The following is a 26,888-nucleotide window of genomic DNA, read 5'->3' on the forward strand; positions in this document are numbered from 1 at the left end:
CTCCCTCAGGTCGTGGGCCAAGAGGGCAGGAAACCTGGGTCCCCTCCTTAGGAAAATTCTGGTTGTGCCCCATGCTATAGAATTTCACAAAGCTCAATCTTCCGTCTATACCATCGAACAGTATATGAAACAGATCCATCACTCACCTTGACCACTACTTTGTCAAATGTCAACACGATCCCCTAGCTTTCTCCACACCATCATGTCTGACTTACTCCATGTGGCTTGAGGCTGCATAACTCCCAGTTTCTATGTAGTGTGAGACCTTTTGGAAATCCATTCCCTAGAGCGGGGGTTCCCAAAGATGGGCTGTGACACAGTCCCGGATGGTCTGCCAGCACAACTCCATTCTCCAGTCAAGCTCTTAGTAAATCTCTAATTCCATGTGACTCATGTAACCCAAGTAAAGCAATATAAATGTAATGTTTTGAAATGTATATATGACAGAATTTAGAAATCTTTAGTTAAAAAAAACAAGCTGCAACATGTCAACTTTATGTCAACCTGAGTACAACTGTGTTTCACGGCCAGGTAACCTAGCAACATACATACAGTCCACCATTTACAACTGTAAAAAATAGTAAGCAGTATTTCAACCTCACATGGATTGATTTATTTTTCAAAAGCAAGAAGGGTGATAGAGAAGTCCTGGACCACCTACAGCTATGCAAAATTAGCCAGCCAAAAAACAAAGTGGTAAGAAAATATGACAACACATACTTAAAGTTTGGATTCTCCTTCATGGGATTGGATGAGTATCCATTACTTCAGTGTGTTATATAACTTATTTTAGATTTTAATAATATTTTATTTTCTAATTAGTAGAGAGCAGGGTTGAGTCTTTACTTAGCACAGAAATTGAGATTTTACACTAAAAAGATTGAAAACAATATAGTTCAAAGTTGGACAGCTATTTTGTTTTAAAATTAACAATTTAACAATTTTAGTAACATTGTGTTGCTTATTGTTCAGTTTTATACATTGTGTTTTTCCTGTTTGAACACCACATCCTACTCTCAACATGTAACTGGACTAACCCTGTTTGGCTTTGAAGATCTCGAAGGATTTCTCTCATTACAATTGTTTACATTAAAATGAAAAGGACCCCAGACATTGTTTATTTGCAGTGTTATAGTTTGTGCATGTCATAATTACAATTAATAATTTGCCTTAAGAAGAGTTAATAAGTGGGCCACTGTGCTTATTACAGCTGGGCCTCGGGGGGGAAGTTTGAGAACCCTGCCCTAGAGGAAATTTCAGGATGGGCTCCCGTATAACAGCTCTGCTTGAGGCTGCGCTGCCCTCTGCCACTCAGGGGCTGTCTGGGGGAACTTCCTACCTCGCGACCCGACTCGAGCCTAACTCTTCCTTCTGGGCAGGGGGGCGAGCTCCCTCGCCCTACTCCCCCAGCACCAAGCTGCCAGTCCAGGCGGCTGGGAGAGCGCAGGGCTGCTAGGCCCCAGCTGCTGGCTCTGTCGGCAGGGGACCAGACCCCAAGCAAGCCCTACTGCGGGAACTCACAGCAAACGCATTTCTACACGGAGGGAGGCTGCACACGCTTCTTAACACCCCCTGACCGCCCCCAGCAGAGCCCCGGGTGGGGGACAGCAGGTAGAGCCCTGCACCGAGCCAGCGCACGGTGCCGAGTCTCCTCCTTTCTCCGCGCCCCTCCCCCGGTGGGGGCGGCGACGGCTCTAGGTGAGGGGCGGGTTCGCCTCCGTCCGAGCCCGAGTCAGTGTGCTCGGGAGAGCTGCTCCCTGCCGGCGGCTAGTGCTGGCTGCAGGGCACGTTCCCGTCCGCCCCGCCCCCTGCTGCCCTAGGTGGCGCGACCAGTCCCGCGGGCCAGGCAGGCGCCGGAAGGGGAGAGCGGGAGTGGGAGCGGGGCGGGCGCCCCTGTAAGCAGCCCGGGCCCGGAGATGTTGGCGGGGGCGCGGCGCGTGGTGTGCGCGCTCTCCGGGGGAGTGGACAGCGCGGTGGCGGCGCTGCTGCTCCGGCGGAGAGGTGAGGCGGTGGCGAGTGTGAGCGTCAAGGGCCCGAGCTGCGAGGGGGCTCAGAGCGTTAGGCGCCGGGCGCGGGGTCCTGGGGCCGGTGACCCGGAGAGGAGGCCGGGACCCATGACGGGGGGCGGGGGGGAAGGCTGGGGTGCCTGGGGCACGTGACACGGGGGCAGTGCCGGGTTTACAATGGTGCCATGGAGCCGGGCCCATGCTCAGAAGGGGCCCCGGCCTGCTCTGCTTGCACTGTGCCCTGAGACCGTGTGACATGAGGGGAAGGGTAGAAGGAGTGGGGTGCCTGGGGCCTGTGACATTTGGGGGGAGGGCTAGGGTGCCTGGGGTCTGTGATATGGGGAGCAAGGCTAGAGTGCCTGTGAGAGGGAGTGGGGGAAGGGCTAGGATTGCCTGGGGGGTGCCCCGTCATCAATTGCTGCCTGTAAGAGTATTATGCTGTCCTGATAGTTGTCATGACAGACACTCCTCTTGCACATACCTGGCTGCACCAATTCATTCCAGGTTGATTTTCCTGCAACTCTGTCCCTTGAATTCATACAACAGTAACCCACCTTCTCTCTCTAATAGTTAACCTGAACAGTTTAACATTGTTCTTCTCTGCAATAGCCTCAAAGTCTTGTTATTTAAAATATTAGCATGTTTTCTCACATGATTTTCCCAGTGTAGATATGGGCTTTCAGAGAATGAAATATGAATCTCTATTAATTTTATATCTCATGATTTGTTATGGCAAACTTTTGATACCAAGGTTGAAGACTTTTAAAATTCACTTTTGTACTTACTGAGTAAGAAGGAATTCCTTATTTTTAAACCTGAAGAGCTGTTGAAAAGAGGATAGGTTGAATATTTTCCATTATCATTGCAGCTGCATTAAGGGCCCTTATATGGGAAGTGCTAGTCTTACACCATTTACTATTTGGCATAGAATTTTCAAACATTGAAAAATTAGAAATTATATGCCTCCTGGGGGATCTATAGGAAGAACAAACCCTTATGTTCTTTGATAGGTTTAGAAACATTAAGTACCAAATGCAGAGTTTTGCTGGGGTAACGCCTGCCCTCCTGCATTCTTGGAATGATTCAAGAGAGGGGCACCAGGGTGCGTGTGAATTTAGGGAAGGAGGAAAAAAGCTGTTGGGATAGGCCACCCTGAAACTCAGCTGGCACGAGCAGAGAGAAGCATCTGCAACAGGACCCTTAGACAGTTATGCCATCTGTGTGCAACTGCTTTTTACAGTTTTTACTCTGGACATTCTTCCTTTCTGCTAATTGGCTGTTTGCTCCTACTCCCTCCTGCCCACTCCTTCACCATCTCTTCACTTCAGCCTCAGAGTCCATGCACACTTCTTTCTCCCCCTTCTCCTTCCCCTATCCCTTACCTACCCACACACACTTTGCCCCTCTGTTATCTTATTCCATCCCAGCAAAACTCAACACCACAAAAAATTTATAAAACTAACATGACCTGCAGCTGATTATTCTTCTTCACTTTGCTGGTATGTTTATTGTTTTGTGTTTTCTGAACATGCCACAATAGGGCCCTGTTTCCAGATGGGATCCTAAAGGTTACTATACTACACAATTTTTTCTTCCCTGAAAAAAAAAAAATCTTAAATGTGTAATGATCCAGAATTCAACCTTAGTGTCCCCTTAGGAGTTCTAGAACCAGGTGTTTTTAAATCTGCAAATTCATATTGGACAATAAGTGGGTGGGGGGAAAGGTATCTGGATGTAGAATACTCTGGAAAAACTAGCCACGGACAAAAAATCAAATCAGTAGGAGACTGGCTTTTAAAAATTCTTTTCAGAATCTGTACATGAACAGGAATTACTAATATATGCAATGTAAAACAACCCCGGGGGCTTGGCATGTTCTCTGGGGATGTCAGGTGTTCAGAATGCTGGGGTGAAATAATGGTATTTGGAAGAAGTGAAAGAGGCTCTTGATTTTTCACCAAGCACACATCAATCTGCCTTAATGGCTTGTCTGAGTGTTGCGCTATCTGTAGCAAGAAAGTGCAGTGTGAGGCACTGATGGAATGACTTCTTGACAACTATAAGAACACTCAGAATACTGTTGCCCAGTTGGGACTTGGAAGATCCAGAGTTTGGGTCTGATCCCTAAGAATGTTTTCAGTATATGAATAATTCCTTTCCTCCTTCCTTAGGCTACCAAGTGACAGGGGTATTTATGAAGAACTGGGACACTCTGGATGAACAAGGAGTTTGTTCTGCTGACAAAGATTGTGAAGATGCTTATAGAGTTTGTCAGAAACTGGATATCCCTTTTCATCAAGTTTCCTATGTCAAGGAGTACTGGAATGAAGTTTTCAGGTAGGATTGTTTTAGAGACATTGTCTTCAAAAATATAATTTCTGATAAAGTGTTAGTATGTGAACAGTGAGGGGGTAGAGAATGGCAAAAGACTGACAGGGACAACTTAGTGTCTGTGGAGTCATAAGACAGTACAGAAATATCTTAATGTGGTAGAAATTGTTATTCATTCCTTGTCTTACAAGTTTAGGATCACCACCAACTAAGATAGGTATGGGTCTGTTGGCATACTTACATACATTTACTCTTTGAATTGATGGATGGGATTTCTCTGGAATTAGGTTAATTCGGGTGCAGTATGTCATCCAGTTCCAAAACCTCCCTCTTTCTCTTTCCATCCATACTAACTAGCTGCAGTTTGAGGAAGAAAATATTTAACAGGAACTTCAGTTACTTTCATTTACATCAAATTGGAGCAAAAAACCCCTGCATATTAGATTACTTTTACTCCAAACCCAAAGTTGTCATAAAAAATAGCTTTGCTGCTTTCAGCCTCCTTTGCTCCTGGCTTCAGCCTTGCAGGGGGCATTGGGAATTGAGCCTTCAACCCTGCGGCTCCTGGCTTCAGCCCCGTGGGAGGTGCTCGGGCTCTGGGTTTTAGCTGCAGGGTCCCGCAGTGTCCCTGAAAGGGTTCGCGAATCCCCAGGGGGCAGCGGACCCCCTGTTGAGAACTGCTGATCTAAGAGACTGCCAAACAATGGGGATTTTCCTTCTAAAAATTGTTTACACTACAGCTTGAAAAGAAAATGGGGGAATAAGGGAGTACAGTTAAAATGAAAGCCTTAGTTAGTACTTAATATTTCAAATGTTTTAACTATTTTTTCTTCTTTTCTGTATCTTTAATAAAAGGTTAAAAGGATTTTTAATGGTATGTTTGTTCAGGTACTAAGCACTCTATAGCAGTGGTTCTCAGGCTTTTGAGTTTGGTGACCCCTTTCACATAGCAAGCCTCTGAGTGTGTGACGCCCCCTTATAAATTAAAAACACTTTTTAAATATATTTAACACCATTATAAATGCTGGAGGCAAACCAGGATTTGGGGTGGAGGCTGACAGCTTGCGACCCCCCCATGTAACAACCTCAAGACCCCCTGAGGGCTCATGACTCTGCGAGAACCTCTGCTGTGTACCAAGTCTTGGACATTGTTTAACACTGTTTAATGTTGGACAGTGATAGGGTTAACAACTTTAGCCCATTTATTCCATCTAAATTAATTACAACAACCCTACCCACCTCCACTTCCCCGACTATGGGTCTCTGCTTCCTTCCTCGCCACTACTCTACGCTCCTCCATTCCCTTGTGACTCCCTGCCTCTTCTCAATTCCACGCATCATCAGATCCACTTCCTTGCTTCTCCCAGTCCTCTCAGCAGAGAAATACAATGAGATTAAGCATAGGACCTCACTTTGCTCAGCAAGGAAGCACAGGGTGTCCCCACCCCGTTTTCCCTGTTGATACAGGAGAGTGAAGAGGGGCGTATTCTACCCTCTTTGGGAGTGCTAGCCTGGGATCTCCAAGTGCAACTCGAGGTCTGAAGCCCACACTACTGCTTTCTTCAGCCATTTCCTTCTCCTGTTTTCCCTACATCTTCCCCCTTCAGTGCAGGGCTCAGATGCAGTCTTTTACTCTAGCAAGCAGCTTGCCCTTTGCTAGGACTTTTTCTTCTGCCTCTTCAGACTGTGAACTTAACCCTTCCCATGGTTCCTACCTCTTCAGGCCTCCTCTTCCTAGGCCTTTTTAACCAAGAGAATCGCTCTGGGTTTGCCTTTTCTGTAGTCTCTAACCAATGTTAGAGATTCAGCAGCCACTTACTCCCCTTTTCCTTTGTTTTCTGCTTCCCTAAAGAACCTGCTGGCTACTTTTTTTTTTTTTTTTTAGAACTCCCTCTGACTGACATGAAGGGTTCTTAGCCTATGTCTACACTACAGCCTATGTTGGCAAAACTTATGTTGCTCTGGGGTGCAAATCTTCTACCCCCTGAGCGACATAGGTTACACTGACATAAGCGTTCGTGTGCACAGCGAGCTTCTCCTGCCGACATAGCTTATGCTGCTTGCAGAGGTGGGTTTTTATGGCAATGGGAGAGCTCTCTCCCATTGGCGGAGAGCATCTTCACCACACATGCTGCAGTGGTGCAGCTGTACCAATCCAGCAAGCTTTGATGTTGCCTACTTTCACAGGCTCCCTCTGGGAACTATATCCTTCAAAATTCCACTGGGTTGTAGTCTTTCTTACAGGCCACAGTACACTCTTATGAATAAATTGCCTATTTGGTCTTGCCCTTGAATATCAAAGAGGAAAAACAAGAGCAGTGCAGGTGTGGGTAACCCAGCTGACTTAGTTGCTGGTATCATCTGTTAAACGTATGGGAAAAGGTAGTAAACAAAGGAAAAACCATTTTGCTTTGTGTTTTTAAAATAGTCTGTCAAATGTAAGGGACAAGTCTGAGAGGTTGTTTCAGTTTATAAAGAGTAAAAATAAACACCTGTGTTTTTTTTTTTTTTTTTTTTTTTAAAGTGTAAAGTACCTTTTAATTAGCATGTAGTGTTTGAGGGCAGAATCCCGTGCTGTCACTTTCTATTTATTTGAATGGGAATTGAGGACAAGAAACACTTTGCAGAATCAGGCCCTAAGGTATTTCAGTACACATGCCCATCACCATAGTATTTAGGCGCTGTTGTTAATTGGCACTTGTTTAAGCATTTTGAATGTATAATAAAGCATCATACAAGAGACAATCAGATACTGTGGTGATGAGGCCACGTTTGTCCCCTAGCTAAAAATATAAATGCTGAGCACTCTTTTTATTTTAAAGTATAAAGATGTTGAAACTTAATTTGAGAAACGCTAGTATGAGTTTAAATATGAAAAACTGTAGTTTAGTCCATTCATGGAAAATCTTAAATGAGTGCTGTCTTGTAGGTAAAATAAAATATTCATGAATCACTCACATGTTTTGCTTCTTGCACAATATACGTTTAGTATTATTGATAGGTCTTAAGCTCTCGAGAGAGAAGTACTTCTCCATACTTGAATAGAATTATCTGACAAAAAAAATGTTTATAGTCGTACATTTGTTTTACAGTTACCTTGTAAATGAGTATGAATTGGGAAGAACTCCTAATCCTGACATAATGTGCAACAAGCATATCAAATTCAATTATTTTCTCCGTTATGCTCTGGATAACCTTGGTAAGTTGTCTTCAGGTTTGTTTGTATATACCCTATACTGCAAAAATGCTAAAGAGGAGCAAACTCTTTTAAAAATGTTGGCAAGAAGCCTGATCTCATGTGCAAACACAGTTTAAACATCTTTGTAGCCTTATATCAGTATTTGTAAAGTATTTCTTTTAAAGTGTTTTCAGAGATGTAAGTACGTTTATTTCAGGGAGCTATCTCTTGTGAAGAGAAGTTTAAATTTTGCATTTGGAGATGCTCCTTGAAGCACAAAAAAATGGAAGTAGTGTATATCAAGAAATATGATTTTTCCATTAAATATTGGGGCTGTATTAAGATTAGGACAGCACTAGCTAGCTATGGAAAGCTTCTCAGATGTCATTTATCTTTAATTTTTATTCCTATAATCATTTGTTTCCAAATATTTCTATAACCTTTAATACTCTGAATATTGTGAAGTTCAAGTGCGATATATATTTTTTTTAAAATTGGCATAGGAGCGGATGCAGTTGCAACTGGGCATTATGCAAGGACTTCACTGGAAGATGAAGAAATTTTCCAACAGAAACATATTAAAAGACCACAAGGGCTTTTCAGAAACCGATTTGAAGTTAGAAATGGTAAGCAGTTAATATGGCTTTGTCACAGATTCATAGGCCCAGTGCGCTCTCTTGGCTCCGTATGGTCCCTGGGAGGAACACCTTTCAGTGTCAGCCCTCCTCGAGGATCTCTCTCTCTCTCTCAGGTTAAGCCATTTGACTCCATTGCCTCCTGGACCACACCTCTAAGTTTTCCCCATGCCTGGTGTGACAAAGTCAGACCAGATGGCTGCAAGAGAGTCCTGGAAGGCCGATTTGTTAGCCCTAGAATGTTAAAGGCCCTTTTCCCTACAAGCTGAGAATGGGTTACCTCAGGTCAATTAGGGACACCTGAATCCAATTAAGGACTGCCTGAGGCCTTTAAAAACCCCTTCTCTGGGGAGAGAAAAGGGGGTTGAGAATGACAAGCTGCTGCCAGGCTAGCGACAGCAGGGAAATGAGCTTCTCCAGGCTGAGAGGCTGTGCTCCCTCCCATAGGGGGAACAGCCAAACCTGAGTGTCTGCTAAGGGAAGGACCGACACCCTGCCCCAGCAAGGAGGCAGGGAAAGGTATCCCCCTTTGGTTTTGTGTTTGAGACTTTCCTTTCTGTTTGGTGAAGGATCACCCCTTAGGCTGACCCTGAAAATGGCCAAAGCAGCACAGAAGGGGGAAGGCACAAGCTGCCCAGAGCAGGGGTGATTTACTTCAAGCCCGCCATCGCCAGAGGGGGTAGTGCTAAGTCTGGCGAGATGAAGGAGGTGCCACACTGGTCAGATTCAGTGAGCTCTCCTCAGTGAGTCCACTCGAACTGGACCCTTGGGGGAAGACTAGCAGAGAGGGAGCAACAAAAGCTTTAGATTGTAATGACTCTCAGCCAGCGTTGTAAAACAAAAGAATTTATTGGAAGTCTGGAACACAGCATAGAAAGTTCTTGGGTGCCCTTTAGAATAGAAAGTTACAGCATAGTTCATTTGGGTCTTCCTGAGTTCAAGTGGGTCCAGACCCCTCTTTGTTCCTCCTTCCAGCCAATCACACTATATCACCTTTCTAAAAGCTCCTCCTTCATCCTTTGTCTTCTTTCTTGGGCAAACAGATCACCTGGGCTCTGTTTCTTCAGTCCTTTGTTTTCCCACTGACCAAAGCCGGATGGCTTCCAAGTTGGGGAGGGTCTTTGGGTCACCAGTTACAAAGTGTCCCAGCCATTGTCTGGGGTCCAGGCTGCTAGGGCACACCCCTGGTTAAACATGCAGCACATAGGGGAAACTGAGGCACACTCAATATTCATATAAAACATTAAGAAAATTCCCCACTTTGTCACAGGCTCTTACAGTCATATTAAAAGCAACATGACTTCCTCAGTTTAGGTCTCTCAAAGCACTTATCTTCTTAAGAACTTTCCTTAATCGCAGTTATATTTATAAACGTTAAAGAAACAAGATATATATTTGGCTTTAAGCTTAATATTTTCTTACACGGTATTTCCTAGCCCCCTTGGCATTAGGTCATGGTGTTGCAGGGGTCTTTGCCTCCAGTGTTCCCTGTTGCCTACTACTTGTCCCTATAATAACTCGTTTCTGTCCACGACTTAGCCCTCCAGCTAAATCGCATCTGATCTGGATCCCTTTCAGGATAACAGAAATCCAAACATCCCGAACAACCCCTCTTGGGCTACACCTCAACCCATCTGGGTTCAGTTCTCAGCCCCACCCTGGGTTTAATGGTCCTTGTGTTGGAGCTTTTGTGCACCTTCTTTGGGGCAGACCCACCTTCTGCTTTGAGTTCCGGCCCTTTGTTGAGCAGCTAGGCCTGTGCCTTTAGACATGCTGCTGTTTTTCTGGGCTACTTCCTGCCTCCAAGGCCCTTTTGCTGTTTCCCAGCAGGCTATTGTTATTACAGCATCTCTGGGGTTCCCAGATCTCTGGGGCTTCTTTCTAGTTCATCTCCGCTCCTTGCTTCTCCCTTGGAATGCTGACCCCAGGATTGCCTCCCTGCGTCTTGCTCCTTTTCAAAGGCCTATCACAGGGACTAAATCCATCCCTGTGGCCTTTTTCAGCATGTCTTTGCCAGGCCTTTACCCAGGGCCATCCTTAGGCATACGCAGCATAGCGTAGGGCACACAAAAATTTGGGGTACCCCTGGGTCTTAGTGTCCACCCTTCTGCCTCTTCCTATCTCTGTTCTGACCCTTCCTGCAGGCTGCCACCACAACTGGCTGCTGCAGCCTGGTGAGTCTTCCTGTAGAGGGGATCTAGTACTTAAAAGTGAAAAAGCCTCCAGCCTGCCAGACCTATTAGCACAACATTGAAACTGTTAAAGAGCCATTCAAGTGGTAATAAAGCATTTGTCAAGTAACAGGCATTTGCCAACCCCCAGATATATACTGTCAGTTTCTGAATTTACTGACACAAACAGTTGTGCATTACTGTGTCCGACACCATCAGGTGGTCCAGAGACATTTTTATGGAACACATCACAGGACACCGCCAATACCACACTGAGTAACTGAGACCGCCGACCAGGGAAATAACCCACTTCCTTCCCTGACGGACCAAGGGACGCACCCCATCTATGTACTTATCTGCTACACCGATACTGACTTGGACTCCTTATTCATTCCATGGGTGGCGTACCCGAGCCCACTTATCCACTGACACTTTAAAAACTCTTGCACCCCAATCTGGGTCTATGCAGGTTATGCGATATGTATGTTTCTTTTCATCCTTGCAAACGATACCTGTGTCCCTGTCCCCCCCCATAACCGAAGCCTGACTGCAGATGTACAGTACCTTACCTCTTAACTTGTGTCTGTTTAATTTTAAACATTCACTTTACTCAGAACATGTTAGTCTACAGGACCTTAGTTTAAAATTTGCTTTAAAAATATTTCATTAGTGTGTTACAGAAGATTATAAAATCACATCTCTAAAAAATCGTTGCATAGTTTTTAAATCACAATCGGAGTTTTCATCTTTAGCCTTAAATTCTTGGATCTTCAGACATTTAGTTTTTTAAATAAATCCTTCAAAAGACCACTCTTATCTAAAATACATATGCAAGCTCGGGCTGCCATCAAGCATAAGGGCACCAGTATAATGATACTGCATAGGGCCCCATAAATCCCAAGGATGGCCCTGTCCTTACTTCTCTCTTGAGTATCTCCCTACCTCTTCTTTCCTGGGCCTCCTTTTTTTGAAGGTGTTTTCCTTTCTCTGTGTAGTCTTCCCTAATCCTTTCACAGCTGGGGTCACTAATGGTAATCAAGCCATCAGGTCAGGATCAGCAGGGGGATAGCTGCAACATCATTGGTGAGGCTGATCCTGACTCCCCTTAAAGGGCCAGCCAGCCTGTGACAGTTGGTTACAATAGTAAATACATATCAAGGTGACATCTCAACATTATTAAACTTCAGTAGTCAAACTTCTTGTTGTAATGCTTTTTTATAAGCTAAAAACAAACAATAAAGGCTTTTAAGAACAGAAGGCCGGATCCTCAGTTTGTGAAAAATAGGGTTGCTCCCTTGCCTTCAGTGGAATTAGATTGATTTACACCATCTGACTATCTGGCCCAGAATATTTTAAGTAATTCTGTTAAATATAGGTCTTGTTCTCTCCAGCTATTACAAGTTATGGGATTTGTAGAATTCCAAGAAAATAGTCCTTGCTATCATTATAGGCCAGGGTGGCCAACCTGTGGCTCCGGAGCCACATGTGGTTCTTCAGAGGTTAATATGTTGCTCCTTGCATAGGTGATGACTCCGAGGCTGGAGCTACAGATGCTAACTTGCCAATTTGCTCTGGGGTGCTCACTGCTCAACCCCCTGCTCTGCCCCAGTTCCTGCCACCACTCCACCCCTTCCCCCAAGGCCCCTGCCTCTTCCCCTGAGCCTGCCATGCCCTCGTTCCTCCCCATCCCCTCCAGAGCCTCCTGCGCACTGCAATACAGCTGATTGCAGCGAGGGAGGGTGAGGGCGACAGAGGGGGAGGTGCTGATTGGCGGGGCTGCCAGTGGGTGGGAGGCACTCGGGGCTGGAGGGGGTTAGCGGATGGGGGACTGCAAACATATTACTGTGGCTCTTTGGCAATGTTCATTGGTAAATTCTGGCTCCTTCTCAGGCTCAGATTGGCCACCCCTGATATAGGCCATTAAGGATTCTTGTTCTTATATAATGAGAGATAGAAAAGTTCCTGATCTAACTTCTCTATGGGGTTAATTGTTTTATATACTTTAAGTCCCCTCTTATTTGACTCCTTATTCATCTAAGGTATACACTCTTTCTTTATATGAGAGTTTTTCCTATGCCCTTCTTTATTCTTGCTGCTCTTCTTTGAACCGCCTCTTTTTTTTTTTTTTTTTTTTTTTTTTTTTTTTTTTTTGAGATGGGGTGACCAAGGCTTGTGCTATACTGTACATTTACTTCTGAATGGATTTGGAATAGTCTTCTCTCAACTGAAGTTAAGATAAGCGATTCTGTAAATAAACTCTTTGATAGTTCTAGATCAGGATATTTAATCCACTGTAAGTAACATAAGACTTCAAATGTGAGTGCTGTAGCTTGCTACTTTAGAGTTCAGAACCCCAGTGTCTCGGTAATAAATTATGGTTATCAAATTGCCCTCCCTGCAATGATAGTAAATCATTTCTAATATCGTATAACCTGATTATGTTTGGTCTAAAATCTGATTTTTCAATGGAAAATTGGGTTTCCAACTAAAAAAATATTTAACAAAGCTGTCTGTTTCCTGTGGAAAATCTAAACTTTTCATTAAGAAAATGAATATTAAAAAAAAATGAAATTTTTGGCCAAAAGAGGTGGGTTTTTTGCTTTTGTTTTTTGCTGAAAATTTTGATTCAGAAATGCTGCTGTAGTGTTTCATGCCCCCATTCTCCTCTGTAGGCCTGGCTATTCAGACAGATTAAAGCTCCCCTGATGCACCGCAGCCATGGTGACTCCCTGATGCACTGTGGCATCTTGGCAAGAAAGGAGGTGGTGTTGCATAATGTTTATTACAAATAATTAATAATAAATAATAGTATTACTATAGCACCTAGGAACCCTAGTCATGGACTAGGAACCCATTGTGGGAAGGACTGTACAAAAACAGAACAAAAAGATGGTCTCTGTCCTAAAGAGCTTAAAATCTTAAGTCAAAGACAAGAAACAACAGATGGATACAGACAGATGGGGGAGTACAAGGAAACAACAAGACAACAGTGGTCAATATGACAGGCAGTGGTCTCAACACACCAGCAGCCTAACTATTGTCAAGTTTTTTATAGTCATCACAGCAAATTTTAAGAAGGATAATGAGAGAGTTTGCAGATGTTGATGGGAGAGCTGCTCCCAAGCATGAGATGCAGGATAGGAGAAAGTGTGAAGATGTTTGTTTACAAATTTTAACAAGTGGGTAATGGAGGCTGACATCATAGGCCAGTTGGACATGGGAGTCAACATTTCAATAGCAAATGATACACCTGAGGGAATTCTGCACCAAAAAATAAAAATTCAGTGCCAAAAAAATAAAAATTCTGCATACAATAGTTTAAAATTCTGCAAATGTTATTTGTCAATAAATAAATGTGGAGGCTCCAGCATGGCAGTGGGATGCACAGGCTACTGGCTGCACAGAGTTGGGAGATCACCCTGCAGCCGCACTCTTCTCCCTACGCCCTGCCCCCGGGACATAGACTCAGTGATGAGGCTGTACCTGATACAGCATAATTGCTGGGCCTTCCCCAGAAACACCCCGGAGCCCTGACCCTCTGCGTCCAGAGCACCAGGTGTGGGCAGGCAGGCTCAGCCCAGCAGGATCCAGGTGTGGGGCGAGAGGGTTCTGTGTGGGGCAATCTGGGTGTGGGAAGCAAAGAAATCTGCGAATTCTGTGCAGGAGCATTGGCGCAGAATTGCCACTGGAGTAAAATGAGAGACGATAGGTAGGGTAGAAATAAGCAGAGCCATGAAAGGCCTTCAAAGTGAAGAAAGTAGCTTATATTGAATACCATGGAGAAGCGTGAGCCAGTGGAGGGATCCAGAGAGACAGGTGATATGGTCCAAGTGACAAGATAAGAAAATTATGTTTGCAGCAGCATTCTGAATGGCTGGGAATGGGACATAATTACATTTGTCAAGGCCAGAGAAAAGGATGTTGCAGTAATTGAAACATGACATAAGGAGAGTCTGGATGAGAGTTTTAGCTGTGTGGATGGATTCATAGATTCCAAGGCTAGAAGGTACAATTGTGATCATCTAGTCTGACCATCTGTATGACACAGGCCATAGAACTTCCCCAAAATAATTCCTAGACCTAGATCATATCTTTTAGAAAAACCTCCAATCTTGATTTAAAAACTGCCAGTCATGGAGAATCCACGACAACTCTTGGGAAATTGTCCTAAATGGTTAATTACTCACTGTTAAAAATGTATCCCTTGTTTCCAGTCTGAATTTGTCTAGCTTCAAGTTGCAGCAATTGGATCATGTTATAGCTTTCTCTGCTAGATTGAAGAGCCTATTATCAAATATTTGTGTCCCATATAGGTACTTATAGACCAGAAGAAGGCACTTCTAGAATAGACCTGAAAGATAAATGTGTTATCAGCATATAGATGGTGGTTTTATTTGTGTCTTCAGATTAGATTACTCAGAGGTAAGTGTAGAGGGAGAAGAGAAGGAGACCAAGTCCTGTGGAAGCCCCAGAGACAGTTGGAGGAACGCTAAGAAGGATCTTCTGCAGGATGCTCTGAAGGAGAGATTAGAGATGTAGGAGAACTAGGAGAGGACTGAGTCACAGAAGCCCAGGGGGGACAAGATTTCAAGAAGAACAACATGGTCAACAGTATCAAAGGCAGCTGACAGGTCGAGGACCCTGAGGTTGGAGTACTAGTTCTGAGATTTGTCTAGGAAGAGGTAATTAGAGACTTTGGCACAAGTAGTTTCAGTGGAGTTCAAAGGATGTAAGCTGGGAGATGCAGTCCAGTTCATGGTGTCTGTCCCATAAAAGTAAATGGGGGCACAAGGATCCCAAACTACAGCTCCCATGAGGCACTGTGCTAGCATTTCCAAATTGAAAGTTTTCAGCTGAAAGTTTTTGGGGTTTGATTTTTTTTTTCTCCCCTGGAAAGTCAGAATCTTCCAGGACAGGGAGAAACCCCACTTTCCAACACATGTTTTGTGACATCTCTTAACTGTCTATCACCATGAATGTGGTATTCTAGGTGTATTTCCAGACCTATTGTGGAGACTCTCTATTATTAGATGTGACTGACCAGTATCTCAAAACTGTTTCTCAGTCATTTGAAACAAAAGGCACATCGATGTGTTAGCCATGAAACTCCAAAGCTATGATGGAGACTAGTTCTTATCCAAATGGATAGAATATGACTGAAAATTACAATATAACTATGTGATGGAGGCTGACCTCATAGATCATAATTATTACATATATAACACAGGATCAAGTCATTTGTGCTGTTGGGAGGCAATCTGTAGATCATTTGTATAAAAAAGTCCAATTCTGTTTTGTGGTACTGCTGTAGGGCTGGAATGCCTCCAGTGACATTAATGTGGATTTACATCAGTGTGACTTTGAGCAAATTTGGCCTAACATTTTTTTGAAAAACAAGATACAACACTTTTAGCTAATATTACTTCTTTCTACATTTACAAACAGTGATTTTTTTTCAAATATTAATTTATATTATTGCTTTTCTTACCAGGAAAATTCACCGTGATGTAAAAGAAACAGAGGTTCAGCAAAATACAAAATCAAAATCTGTGTAGCTCTTTTTGGTAGGAAGTAGTTTTCAAGAAAAATATTATAAAAATATTCTAAATTGTTGAAAATTCTTGGAAAATTTTATCATTTTATTAAAATGTTTAAGACCATAATAAACAGGCAAAACCAAATATTTGGAATGTTGGGTGTCATAAGTCAAACATTATAAGGTTTTGGACAGGTGTTCCTGTTAGTTTGAGTAATCAGTTTTAATCCCCATTTCTTCTTGTAAAATTGAAGAAGAGATACAATATTAGGAAATGGAGCAATATCTAGATTGTAAAAAGTGCTCCAGATGTTTTCTGTTGAGTGCAATGAGAAAACTTGCTAAGATGTGTTTATAGTAGAAGTTCTTGTTTTAGGCCGAATTTTAACTAAACTTCTATGTAAATAGTAGGAGTTAAGCTATGTAACATTGAAATATCTTGTGTATTCTGTACCTTGCAGCTGTAAAACTTCTTAAAGGAGCTGACCACTTGAAAGACCAGACCTTCTTCCTCAGTCAGATTTCACAAGATGCTTTGAGGAGAACCATTTTTCCTTTAGGAGGATTGACAAAAGATTTTGTAAAGAAGATAGCAGCAGAACACGAATTTCATCATGTGCTAAAGAGAAAAGAGGCATGGTAACACTTATTAAACTTTTGATTTATATTTATCTCTAAACCATTCTTTTTCTGATTTATATGTTATAAACATTAATACTTATTAGGTAAACTTTAAATATAGTCATAGTTTCTTTTTAATTACATTGCATCAAATTCAGTCAAAGTATTTGAGTAACATAATAGAATATATTGGTCCTGCTAGTGAAGGCAGGGGGCTGGACTCGATGACCTTCAAGGTCCCTTCCAGTTCTAGGAGATAGGATATCTCCATTAATTAAAAACAAACAAACAAAAATATTTGGGCTGTAAATTGAGTTTTGCATTGTTTACGCAGTTGTCTAGCTGTCCCAAAGTACTTAGCCTGGATATTTTAATTTTATTTTTTGTTGGTTGGTTTTAAAAAGCTCCTCTACCATTGTAGCTCTGAGGACTGAGGAGATGGATGTGGCCTGTTTCCAACCAGCACAAGTCACAGAGATAGCTAATGATTTATTTCACCATGGTTCTCTGTATCTCCAATTTATTATAGTTGTGTTGCAGGATGCATTGGTATAGATTGGTGTCAGATTTTTTTTTCCTAGGTCACTTTTTTCACAAGGGTAGTTCTGTTTCCATAGCTAAGGAACTAATATTTTATGGTGTGATCTTTTGGAGTATGAATGTAAGCAGCTGGTATGTTCCTGATTATGTTCCTTCTTGTTTTTAGTACTTGTACTTATCTTCATAGCAAGCAGTTTTTTACTATGCAGTTGTCTGAGGATTGTAATATAGGGTTTTTAGGTGATGTCGTTTCAGAAAGAAAGAACAACAAATCTGCAGAGATGCTTAAGCATTGCAGTGAAAAGTGCGGAAGTAATTTTCCACTCTGGCCAACAAAACAGCTAGGGCTTCTCCTGGATTACAGGATTAGACAGCAGCTGAGCAGGAGTTTTGTGGATCAGAGTTGAGTCTAAATATGGTACTTAGGTACCTAAATCTGAGGTTCAGGTGCTTAAGAACCACTGTGTATCTAGGCTTCAGTGACTTGTCTTTGTGTTTAGTATTGTATCATAAGGTAAAGGACAGGTCACTTTTTTTAAATATGCATGCAACACAGTCATCAAGATGTTGTTCATGTCTTACTGAGTAACCACGTGATCTTATTGTCACCCGTGTCTTTCTCCTCTTTCCTGCACTTATGATTTTCACTTATATGGAATTTAGTTTGTGCGCTCTTTGGGGCAGCAATTTTTGTAATCATTCTGTGAGGCACCTAGCATGTTTCTAGGTGCATGGGAGGGTAAATCCTTGCTGTACTGATAATGAATGTTCTGACATTAGGATTTTCAAATGATTCATTCTGCTTTTTTATAGTGTGCATTCATTTTATTTTTTAGAGTATGGGAATCTGTTTCATTGGTGAAAGAAATTTTGAAAACTTCATTCTTGAGGCAAGTAACATTAGATCTGGGGAATTCATAAACTTCTGTTCTGATTTCCCTAGTAATTTGTAATGTGGCCTGGGGAAAGATCTTTTACACAGCTATTTTTCTTTCTTGTAGTATTTAGAACCTCGTCCAGGTAACTTTATTTCCATTGAAGATAACAAGGTGATAGGAACACACAAAGGTAGGCAGCTGCCTTTCCTAGCTAATTGATTTTAGGGGGAAGGGGTAGCTCAGTGGTTTCAGCATAGGCCTGCTAAACCCAGGGGGCAACTTAGGGATCTGGGCAAAATCAGTACTTGGTCCTGCTAGTGAAGGCAGGGGGCTGGACTCGATGACCTTTCAGGGTTCCTTCCAGTTCTATGAGATAGGTATATCTCCATATATTATAAATAAACCATTTGTGTAATATATATATATATATTTGGAAAGACTAGTTCTGTAAAATTCTAAAGGTCTATAATCCTGTTCTGTTTTGGTATGCCTAATGAATCATAGAAGATCCATTAACCCTGTAACTGGCTTTGGCCTGTCTCTAGTTTTTATATTAGTTTTATATTGCAATAAAAAGAAAAAACATAATTATTGCCTAGCACCACTGATACTTTGGATTACTTTGTTGTCACTAGGTCCTCATTAATTTTATGCTAAAGGAACACGGTCAACTTGATTTTTTTTTTTTTTAAATCACTGAGTTTCAATTCCATTTTCTGATAGAGCACCCTTTTAAACATCCAGAAAATTTAAATTCTTTTAAAAATAAATTAATGCAGGTTGTGATGCACAAAAGGTTTTTTTGGGCAATTACAGAACACCAGCACCAAATATGCCCAAATTCACCTCTCCTTTTCCCCTCCCTTCCTCTCTGTGAACATCTGCCTGTTGCCTCTTCAGTTTCAGATTCTGTTACTGATAAACACTCTTCCAAGGCCTGCAAAAGAGCCTACACCTAAGATCCCACAAGCCAGTGCATGAAAATCTGATGTCAAGTTAGTGAATGTAATAGGAAGTGAAACCGACTCATTAAAACCATGAAACTGACAAGACACATTTATCAAATTCACAAACTAAACAAGCTGAAATACTGATGTTTTTCTCTAATTTATTTCAATTATAGTAGTCTTTGGGGTATTGGTCACAACAGCAGATATAGACTTTTAAGATAAAAACGTTTTCAAGTTTATGGAGTCTCTTTAACTTTCAAAATATAAGAAAATTAGACACTTTTTGCTCAGTGGTATACTTAAACTTTTGAAGAGAGGGATTTATGCATTTGAAATATTTTGATTGATGAAACTAAAGAGTTAGGGGGGTGTTACCAGTGTTAAATTTTCATATTTCTTTAGGTTGTTTCCTGTATACAATAGGCCAGAGGGCCAAGCAAAGTGGCCTCAGTAAAGCGTGGTTTGTTGTTGACAAAGATGTAACCTCAGGAAATATCTTTGTGGTAAGTTTTATTTACACTGATACTGTGTGAGATTAATGCAGGCATTGCATGATTCCTACTGAAAAGAATATGATTCTAATCAGAGCCGGCCCACAACATTTTGGCACCTGAGGCGAGGAGCTCAAATGACACTCCCATGCCCCCTCACTTGAGCCAAAAATTTGAAAGGTCTCAATTCTGCCTTCTTCCTGTTCTACTCCTCTCATGGTACTGCTCTGCTGCCTACCCCAATAAAGGAGAACTAGCAACTCAAAATGCCTTGTTCAAAAATTTTAAGTAACACTTACATTTGCTGTTCAGGCATTTGAAAGTTAACTTTTCTTATCTGTATAAAGCAACAGAGGGTCCTGTGGCACCTTTAAGACTAACAGAAGTATTGGGAGCATAAGCTTTCATGGGAAAGAACCTCACTTCTTCAGATGCAAGAAGTGAGGTTCTTACCCACGAAAGCTTATGCTCCCAATACTTCTGTTAGTCTTAAAGGTGCCACAGGACCCTCTGTTGCTTTTTACAGATTCAGACTAACACGGCTACCCCTCTGATACTTGTCTGTATAGTAAACACTGGCATTTTTATCTGTTTGAATAATCAAAGTGGTGCTTTCTGTGTCTTCTTGGTTGCAAAGATTTGAACTGCTTCCTGAAGGTCCACAGTCTGGGCCAGCTCATGCTCTATTGCGATGGTTGCAAGGCTGACCAACCTCTCCTGTGTCATTGTGGAGTGTAGATGTGTTTTTATTAACTTCAGCTTGGAGAAGCTGCATTCTCCACTGGCATCTGTTACAGGACGTTTTAAAAGTATGCACAGAGCAACAAAAGCATTTGGAAAGGGCTTTCAGTTTATCACCTAAATCACTCGCATCAATATCGCACATGTCATCATGTGTCAACACTGTCTCTAGTGCCCTGCGTTGCTGGTGTAGGCCTTCAGGTATCCTGAGGAGTTTTGGAATATCATACAACATCCCAAATATACTGCTGTGTTCCTTGAGCCGCATGAAATGTTCTTCAACTGACTGTATTGCACAATCTAGCACCTGGTTAAAGAATTCAACTTTGAATTGTTGTTTGGAGTCTCTTATGGGATTATCCCATGCCTCGTAATCAAAATGTCGTCTTCTTCAGTGACTCTTGTAGTGTTGAATGGGTGGGAAAATAGCTTCAGTGTGAAGTTCCTCTACCAACTTCTGTGCACTCTTAAGAACATTCTGAAATCCCTCATCTGACCAGTAAGACTGTAGTCCTGACTTTGCTTTGTCCAGTTGTTCCATTGCTCCAGATATATCAAGGTTGACACCTTGGAGTCTCTTGCTTACAACATTTATTTCAAACAGTATGTCATTCCACAGCACTAAGCCACACAGAAATTTGAAGTTATATATGTTTCTGGTGATTCCATTTCCCTCTTCCACTGTTCTCCCACGAACAGTTCCTGTCATAGCATTATCCTCCGTAATGGCAACTATGGCATCATCTATCTTCCCAATTTGGAGTTTGATAGGCTTTATCGCCTCCACTCGACTTTCCCGTCGTGTGGCACTCAGTGGTTTCAATGTCAGAGAGGATGTTCCCAGATGTTGCTTCAAAATTTGCCATCGATGAGTTGATGCAGAGAAAAATACATAGATGCTTTGAATTACATTAAAAAATTCAGCAGCCTCACTAGAAGCTGCTGCTGCTGCATCACTGACCACCATGTTCAGTGAATGAGAACTGCATGGGACAAAAAAAGCTCAAGAGTTTAACTCTTGGATCAGTGTCTGCACTCCTCTGTTCTTTCCTCTCATGTTGGCACCATTATCGTAGACCTGACCTCTCATGTCAGCTATCACAATTACCTGTATCTTTCAGCTTTTAAGAAGCACATTGTCATACCAGCTCCTGTAGTATCATCAATGTGAATAAATTCTAGAAAATGCTCTCTGACAGTCACCATTGCTGGGACATTTTCACTAGGTTCTGTTGTTGTTACAAAACGCACCATTAAAGTCATTTGTTCCATATGGCTGGTGTCAGGTGTGCAGTCTGGAATAACAGAGTCATATCTTGCTGACTTCAGATCTGCCACAATCTTCTATTTGACTTTTGTTGCCAGTAACTGTATGATCTCATTTTGAATTGTTTTTCCAAGGTAGTGGTGTGTGTACATTTCTTGGGTGGTGACTCTTCTTGGATGCTCCTGTAGTATAGCATCAAACTCCGCCATCAGCTCCACAATTTTAAGGGAGTGTTCATTGTTTGGCACATACAGCTGATCTGAAGTGCCACGCAGTGCTAGGTTTTGGGTAGCAAGCATTCTCACAATGGCAATGAGCCTTTTCAGAACATTTTGCCAGTAAAGAGAGACTGATGCAATCTTCTCTTGATGCTGATCATCTATGGTGGCCTTTAACCTTAGTCTCAGCTCAAGTTCTTTCCATCTATGGAATGCTCTCTGGTGATTTGCTGCCTTCTCATGGCATGCCAGATTTTTCCAGTCCTGTGTTCCTGTAGAACCCAATGTGGCTGGAACATTAGACTGGAAGAATTTGCAGCAAAAACAGTATGCAGCATTCTGGGTTTTTGAGTACATAAGCCATGGCCTCTCCACTTTGTCACCATTGGGGATTTTACATCAGTAATGTGTTGGATGGAAACTTCTATTTTCATTGTTTTTGGGAACATGAAGTTTTTCACGTGCTGTGGCCCAAGGAAGTCCCTCAGGCTACTGCTCAAGTGGGGTCCACAGTTCTGGGTCATCTAGACTTAAGGAACTAAACTCAGCAGCAGCAATTTCTTGCGCCTCCACCACACACTTGTCTGATTTACACTTCTCTTCAGGAATGTGCATGGTTTCATCCACATTGAGATGGAGGTATGGATGCTGCAGTAGCTACCAGGTCACCTGCACTCTGACTAACTGGAAGATCAGGCATCTCCTCACCACTCACATCCTCACTGGGGCCGGAAGGCTCACCGTGAACATTTGTGTCTATGTATCTCAGGAGAGCTCCTTCCTGCTTAGATAGAAAAGCTTCCTTTGCTTGTTTGCTTTTTCTGAATGCTGCCCCAGAGGGGCATTTTCTTCTTTCAGTCATGACTGCTGTTCTGTGCCAGCTATAGTGGCTTTCAACACTCAGTTGAAGGGGACAAATCAGCAGGCTGGTAGCAAGGCCTGAGTGAGGGAAGATATCGGTGTCTTAAGGGCCTAACTGGCTCCTACTACTTCAATTGACTGCCTTTTCTCCTCAAGTGGGTTCAGGGAAGCAGCAGGAAACAGGAAGCTCCCTGAGAAGCTGGTGTTAATCAGTCCAGGCTCCTGGGGGTTCTAGAGAGGTACATAAGAGGCTCCTCCTCCTCTTTCTCTCTGCAGCTCCTGCTGCTTTCTGTTATTCCCTCTCACCTTTTCTCCTGCCTGACTGTTACGTCTCTTGTGTCCTCCTTCCTCAAGCACAGCACTCCACCATCTCTGTGCATCTAGAGCAGAGAGAATACGTATGCACCAGCAGCAAACACAATTTGCTACATTCTGGGTCCTAGTGGTGCTGCCCCCACAGACTGGCACCTAAGGCGTCCGCCTCAGTTCACCTCATGGTAAGGCCAGCCCTGATTCTAATCTATGTAGAAGTCTTCTCTTTCCCATTTAAAAGAGAAACAAAAGCTACCAACTGATATAGCATTAACAGGTTTTATACATCCTGTCCAAAAATTTGGCTTCTGATTAGTAGAAAGTTGTTAGAGATTTTAGCTTGAAGTATGTTCCAAATTATTGGCCATCATCCTCCAATGTACTACTCCAAAACGCTGGTGGTTTTTCATACAGCCACTGTGGTACAATACATAATACTTTATCTAAAACATTTAATTTATTATATTGGCATAGCAAGTTGCTAGAAAATGAAGTATTGAACGGTAGTACAGTTTCACCTCTCTGTGAAAACAGACAAGATATAGCTCCATAAATAATTTCTGCCTTACTGACCCGTCAACATGTTGTATTCTCCAGCATTCTGAAGCACCCTAACATCACTAATGTTTTGTGCAATGTTTGGTTCTCTAATTGGCTAGTGATGTTATTTTTCTTTCTCTGGAGTGTTTCATTATAGCAGATGTGCTTTCTTAAGACAGCACTGTAAACTAAAAAGGGGATGAGAAGGAGAGAAATGAGCATAAGAGAATTATTTCATGCCTTAGAGACACTGATGTAAGAACCTCCTCTTGGTTGCAGCTTGGATTCCTGACTACTCAGATTTGTGGTGTTCTCCCTTATGTCACTGGCAGAATGACAAAATAATAGCTTGAGGAGCCCCTCCAGTGACATGTTTTTTTAACTCATTATGCTTTACCTACTTTTCACAAATTCCTTCCAGAGGTAGTGTGTCACATGAATTGGCATTTGTCTTCTATCACCCAATGCTAATTAATCAATAGAATAGCATAGATTTAAAGTCCGAACATCTTTGGTGTCTTATGATTGGTAATGATGGTTGTGATAGTTGGGAGCTTGTTACATTACAGCACTCAAAAGTATGAGGGTCACTTTTTTAGAACAAATGGTAAATAAGACGTGGTCCACACCCCTAGAAGGCTTACAGTCTGTTAAATATGATGTGACAAGTGAGGGTAAATCAGTAGAGTGGGGAATGGGTGAATAAGGACAAGGGCACAACAACAAATCACATTTCCTCATTATAAGCATGTGCACATCTTGATTTCTCAATTTCTTTTTTTTTTAATATCAATTTGTGTTTTAATGGATATCAAGGAAGAAGTGAATCTTAGAAAGGGATTTGGATGAAGAAAAGATAACGAGGATAATACTGCATAAGGGTCAGCATGGAGAAAGGGCTGGCGAGGATTGTGTGGGAGAAGTGCACAAATGAGCTGACATAACTGGGGGGTGAAGGGAGCATGATGCCGAATAGTAATTCAGATTTGCTATGGCATATTTTTTTCATGAAAGATTTAAGGAAGCTGGTTAGAATCTAACATCTACTTGCTTTACTAGTGGATTAGCTTTTATTGTGATATGCCTTGATGTTTTTCTGAAATCTGTGCTTTCATTCACAACAGTTATGTAATATCTGGCATAAACATTGGTATTAAACAAAAATGTTGTACTTTAAGGCACCATCTACAGATCACCCTGCACTGTATAGAGACCTACTGCGGACAAACCGTGTGCACTGGATTGCAGAGGAACCTCCTGCTGAGCTAATTAGGGACAAAATGATGGAGTGTACTTTCAGGTTTCAGCATCAGATGGCACTAGGTGATTAAACTTTGTACATTTAAATCTATTCAAATTCTGATTTGGGTGATAGATTGAAATAGGGTCTAATATAATTTCTCACAAGTAGATAAAAATGTTTGTGCTAATGATACTTTTCCATTTTTTAAAGACTTAAAAAGCATTATTTTTGGAGACCTCTTCACTCATTAGACTTGTTTAAGCCAGTGAAAAACTAGTTAATTTATTTGTGAATATAAGGGTGAGCTAGCTGGCTGTTTAACAACTTTCTCTTTTAGTGCCTTCCATGTTAACTCTAAACCAAGATGGGACAGTGTGGGTGACACTCGTCGAGCCAATAAGAGCTCTTACACCAGGGCAAGTAAGTGTTGCCAGAATTGGTTCTCTTTTAATTTCTATTTACTAGTATCCTGTGTTTTATTAACTGCATAACATCAGTTAGAAGAATGTCAGACTGTTCATCCACCCAGTTTTGCAGAACTGTTGTTTCAGGCTATCTAAATCTCAGTTATTTTACTAACATTCAGAAAGTTTTCTCCAAAAACCAAAATGCAAGAAACTTGATTTAGAAACTTTTGGCCTCTCTAAAGCCCATTGCAATACATGTAAATATTCCCTTGGATGTTAGTGGACTTTGGATCAGACCCTGTAAGCAGAAACTGAATCTGTTATGGGTCTAAATACATACACAAATTGAATCAGGAGTTTGGTTAGTAATTTGCTCATTAGAAACTTTGTGATACTGACTTTCATATTTAATGTTTGATTGGGGGAGTACTATTGATTTTTGTATGTCCAGAGGTTATCTGCTTCTGACAGATTCATATGTCCCAGCATAAAAGTGAAAAGAAAAATTAAACCTTGGTAGGTAACATAACAGCCTTTCACATCACACAAAGAGTTAAGAGTTCAGTACCACACTATAGACTGTATAACACAGCCTTTTGAAGAGGCTCCTGTGAAAATGATACACTCTACTTATGTGACTACAGCCCCTTATTGAAAAGCTTTTCAAACAAAGTGTTACATAATAACTAAAAAGAGATTCCATCATCAAGAAAAAGAATTAAAATAACTATCTTACCATTGATTTTTCATGTAATATTGTAAAATTTCATGATGGAATTTCCATCAACTTTTATATTTATACTCCTATGAGTCAACAATTCTATCCATTTGTTCATTCTCTTTACACTCCCATTTTATGTAATGTGGTCAGAGCAAATACAAGGGAATAAATTTAATATGATCGTGACTATTCAGGGAGATCTCCCTTCTTATTGGTCAGTCTCTCAGCATGCCACCTTGCCAGTGCTCTAAAGACTGTTGCTGTGTTTGTCTTCTAGTTTGCTGTGTTCTACAAGGGTGACGAGTGCCTTGGCAGTGGAAAAATCATGAGGCTGGGCCCATCAGTGTACACCTTACAACAGGGCAAAAGCAGAGAGCAGGATTCAAGGCATTTGTTAGCAGAGGAGATCAAGAAGTTAGAACCAGCAACGTAATTCATGCATTTTTCTTGATTGAAAGACTTTTGGGAAACTGGAGCCTTAAAATAAGGAGAACAACAACACATGCACAAACACATTTTCTCTGACAAACTATAACTTCTAAAGGTTGAATTATGACAGTCCTGTCATAGTATTTGACTGATGATTGACTGATGAGAGGGTTTTTGGACAAAAACAGTTTTGATATGGTTTCATTAAAAGAGGTCAGTAAGATACTTCAAATAAGTAACAGAAACATAGTATACAAAAAGATGGGCATGACTGGATGAGAGACATCCTGGCAGTTTCAAGATCAGCATTTTCATGTTTTCAGAATGGGGTTAACTGTAAACCAAGTATTTAATGTTAGTCATTCTAATATAAATACACTGTTTATGTACTACTCTGTTCTAGAAATTTATGAAAGTTTCTACAGCTTGAAAAAGCTACTTTTCCCCTCTGTTTCTTATGCTGTGATATCAGCCTTGTGGTAGAGAACTCCTTATTAATGAATTTTCAATATGTAATAAAACTGTTAATTTCCTAAAATTGCTCTGTAGCAGCAGCATATAAAATTATTTTAATTTAAAAAATGCCCCAAACCCTAAACCTCTCTTTTAGGTACAACTGAAAGTATTTTTAAAAATACTTTATCTGTCTATAGTTAAAATGCATACATGATTTATGTTAAATTTGTTTGTGTGCATGTGGACTTTCGGAGAAGGATGTGTTGTCTCTTACATTCAAGTTCAGCAGTTTGCATGAACTGTGAGCAATAGGTATTTATTTTTCACTTGCAATAAATTTTACAATATGTATTTTA

At 41.6% G+C, this 26,888-nt stretch overlaps 1 protein-coding gene across 4 annotated transcripts; it reads left to right on the forward strand.

Moving 5' to 3' along the window:
- The first annotated feature begins 1,428 nt into the window (after positions 1–1,428).
- Positions 1,429–26,888, forward strand: TRMU (tRNA mitochondrial 2-thiouridylase). 4 transcript variants are annotated; one of them, XM_065554640.1, is made up of 11 exons: positions 1,429–1,611; positions 4,178–4,343; positions 7,430–7,536; positions 8,019–8,141; positions 16,319–16,491; positions 17,855–17,908; positions 18,020–18,086; positions 19,249–19,349; positions 24,455–24,599; positions 24,857–24,939; positions 25,925–26,888. In XM_065554640.1, the coding sequence occupies exons 2-11, from the start codon at positions 4,201–4,203 to the stop codon at positions 26,078–26,080; spliced, it is 1,152 nt and encodes a 383-aa protein (XP_065410712.1). In that variant the 5' UTR covers positions 1,429–1,611; positions 4,178–4,200; the 3' UTR covers positions 26,081–26,888. The 4 variants fall into 4 exon arrangements, with proteins under 4 accessions (XP_065410712.1, XP_005286903.2, XP_005286902.2 ...); XM_005286846.4 differs by having other exon boundaries at positions 1,581–1,698; XM_005286845.4 differs by lacking the exon at positions 1,429–1,611 and adding an exon at positions 1,678–2,001.

This window comes from Chrysemys picta, chromosome 1 (assembly GCF_011386835.1).
Source record: "Chrysemys picta bellii isolate R12L10 chromosome 1, ASM1138683v2, whole genome shotgun sequence".
NCBI lineage: Eukaryota > Metazoa > Chordata > Testudines > Emydidae > Chrysemys > Chrysemys picta.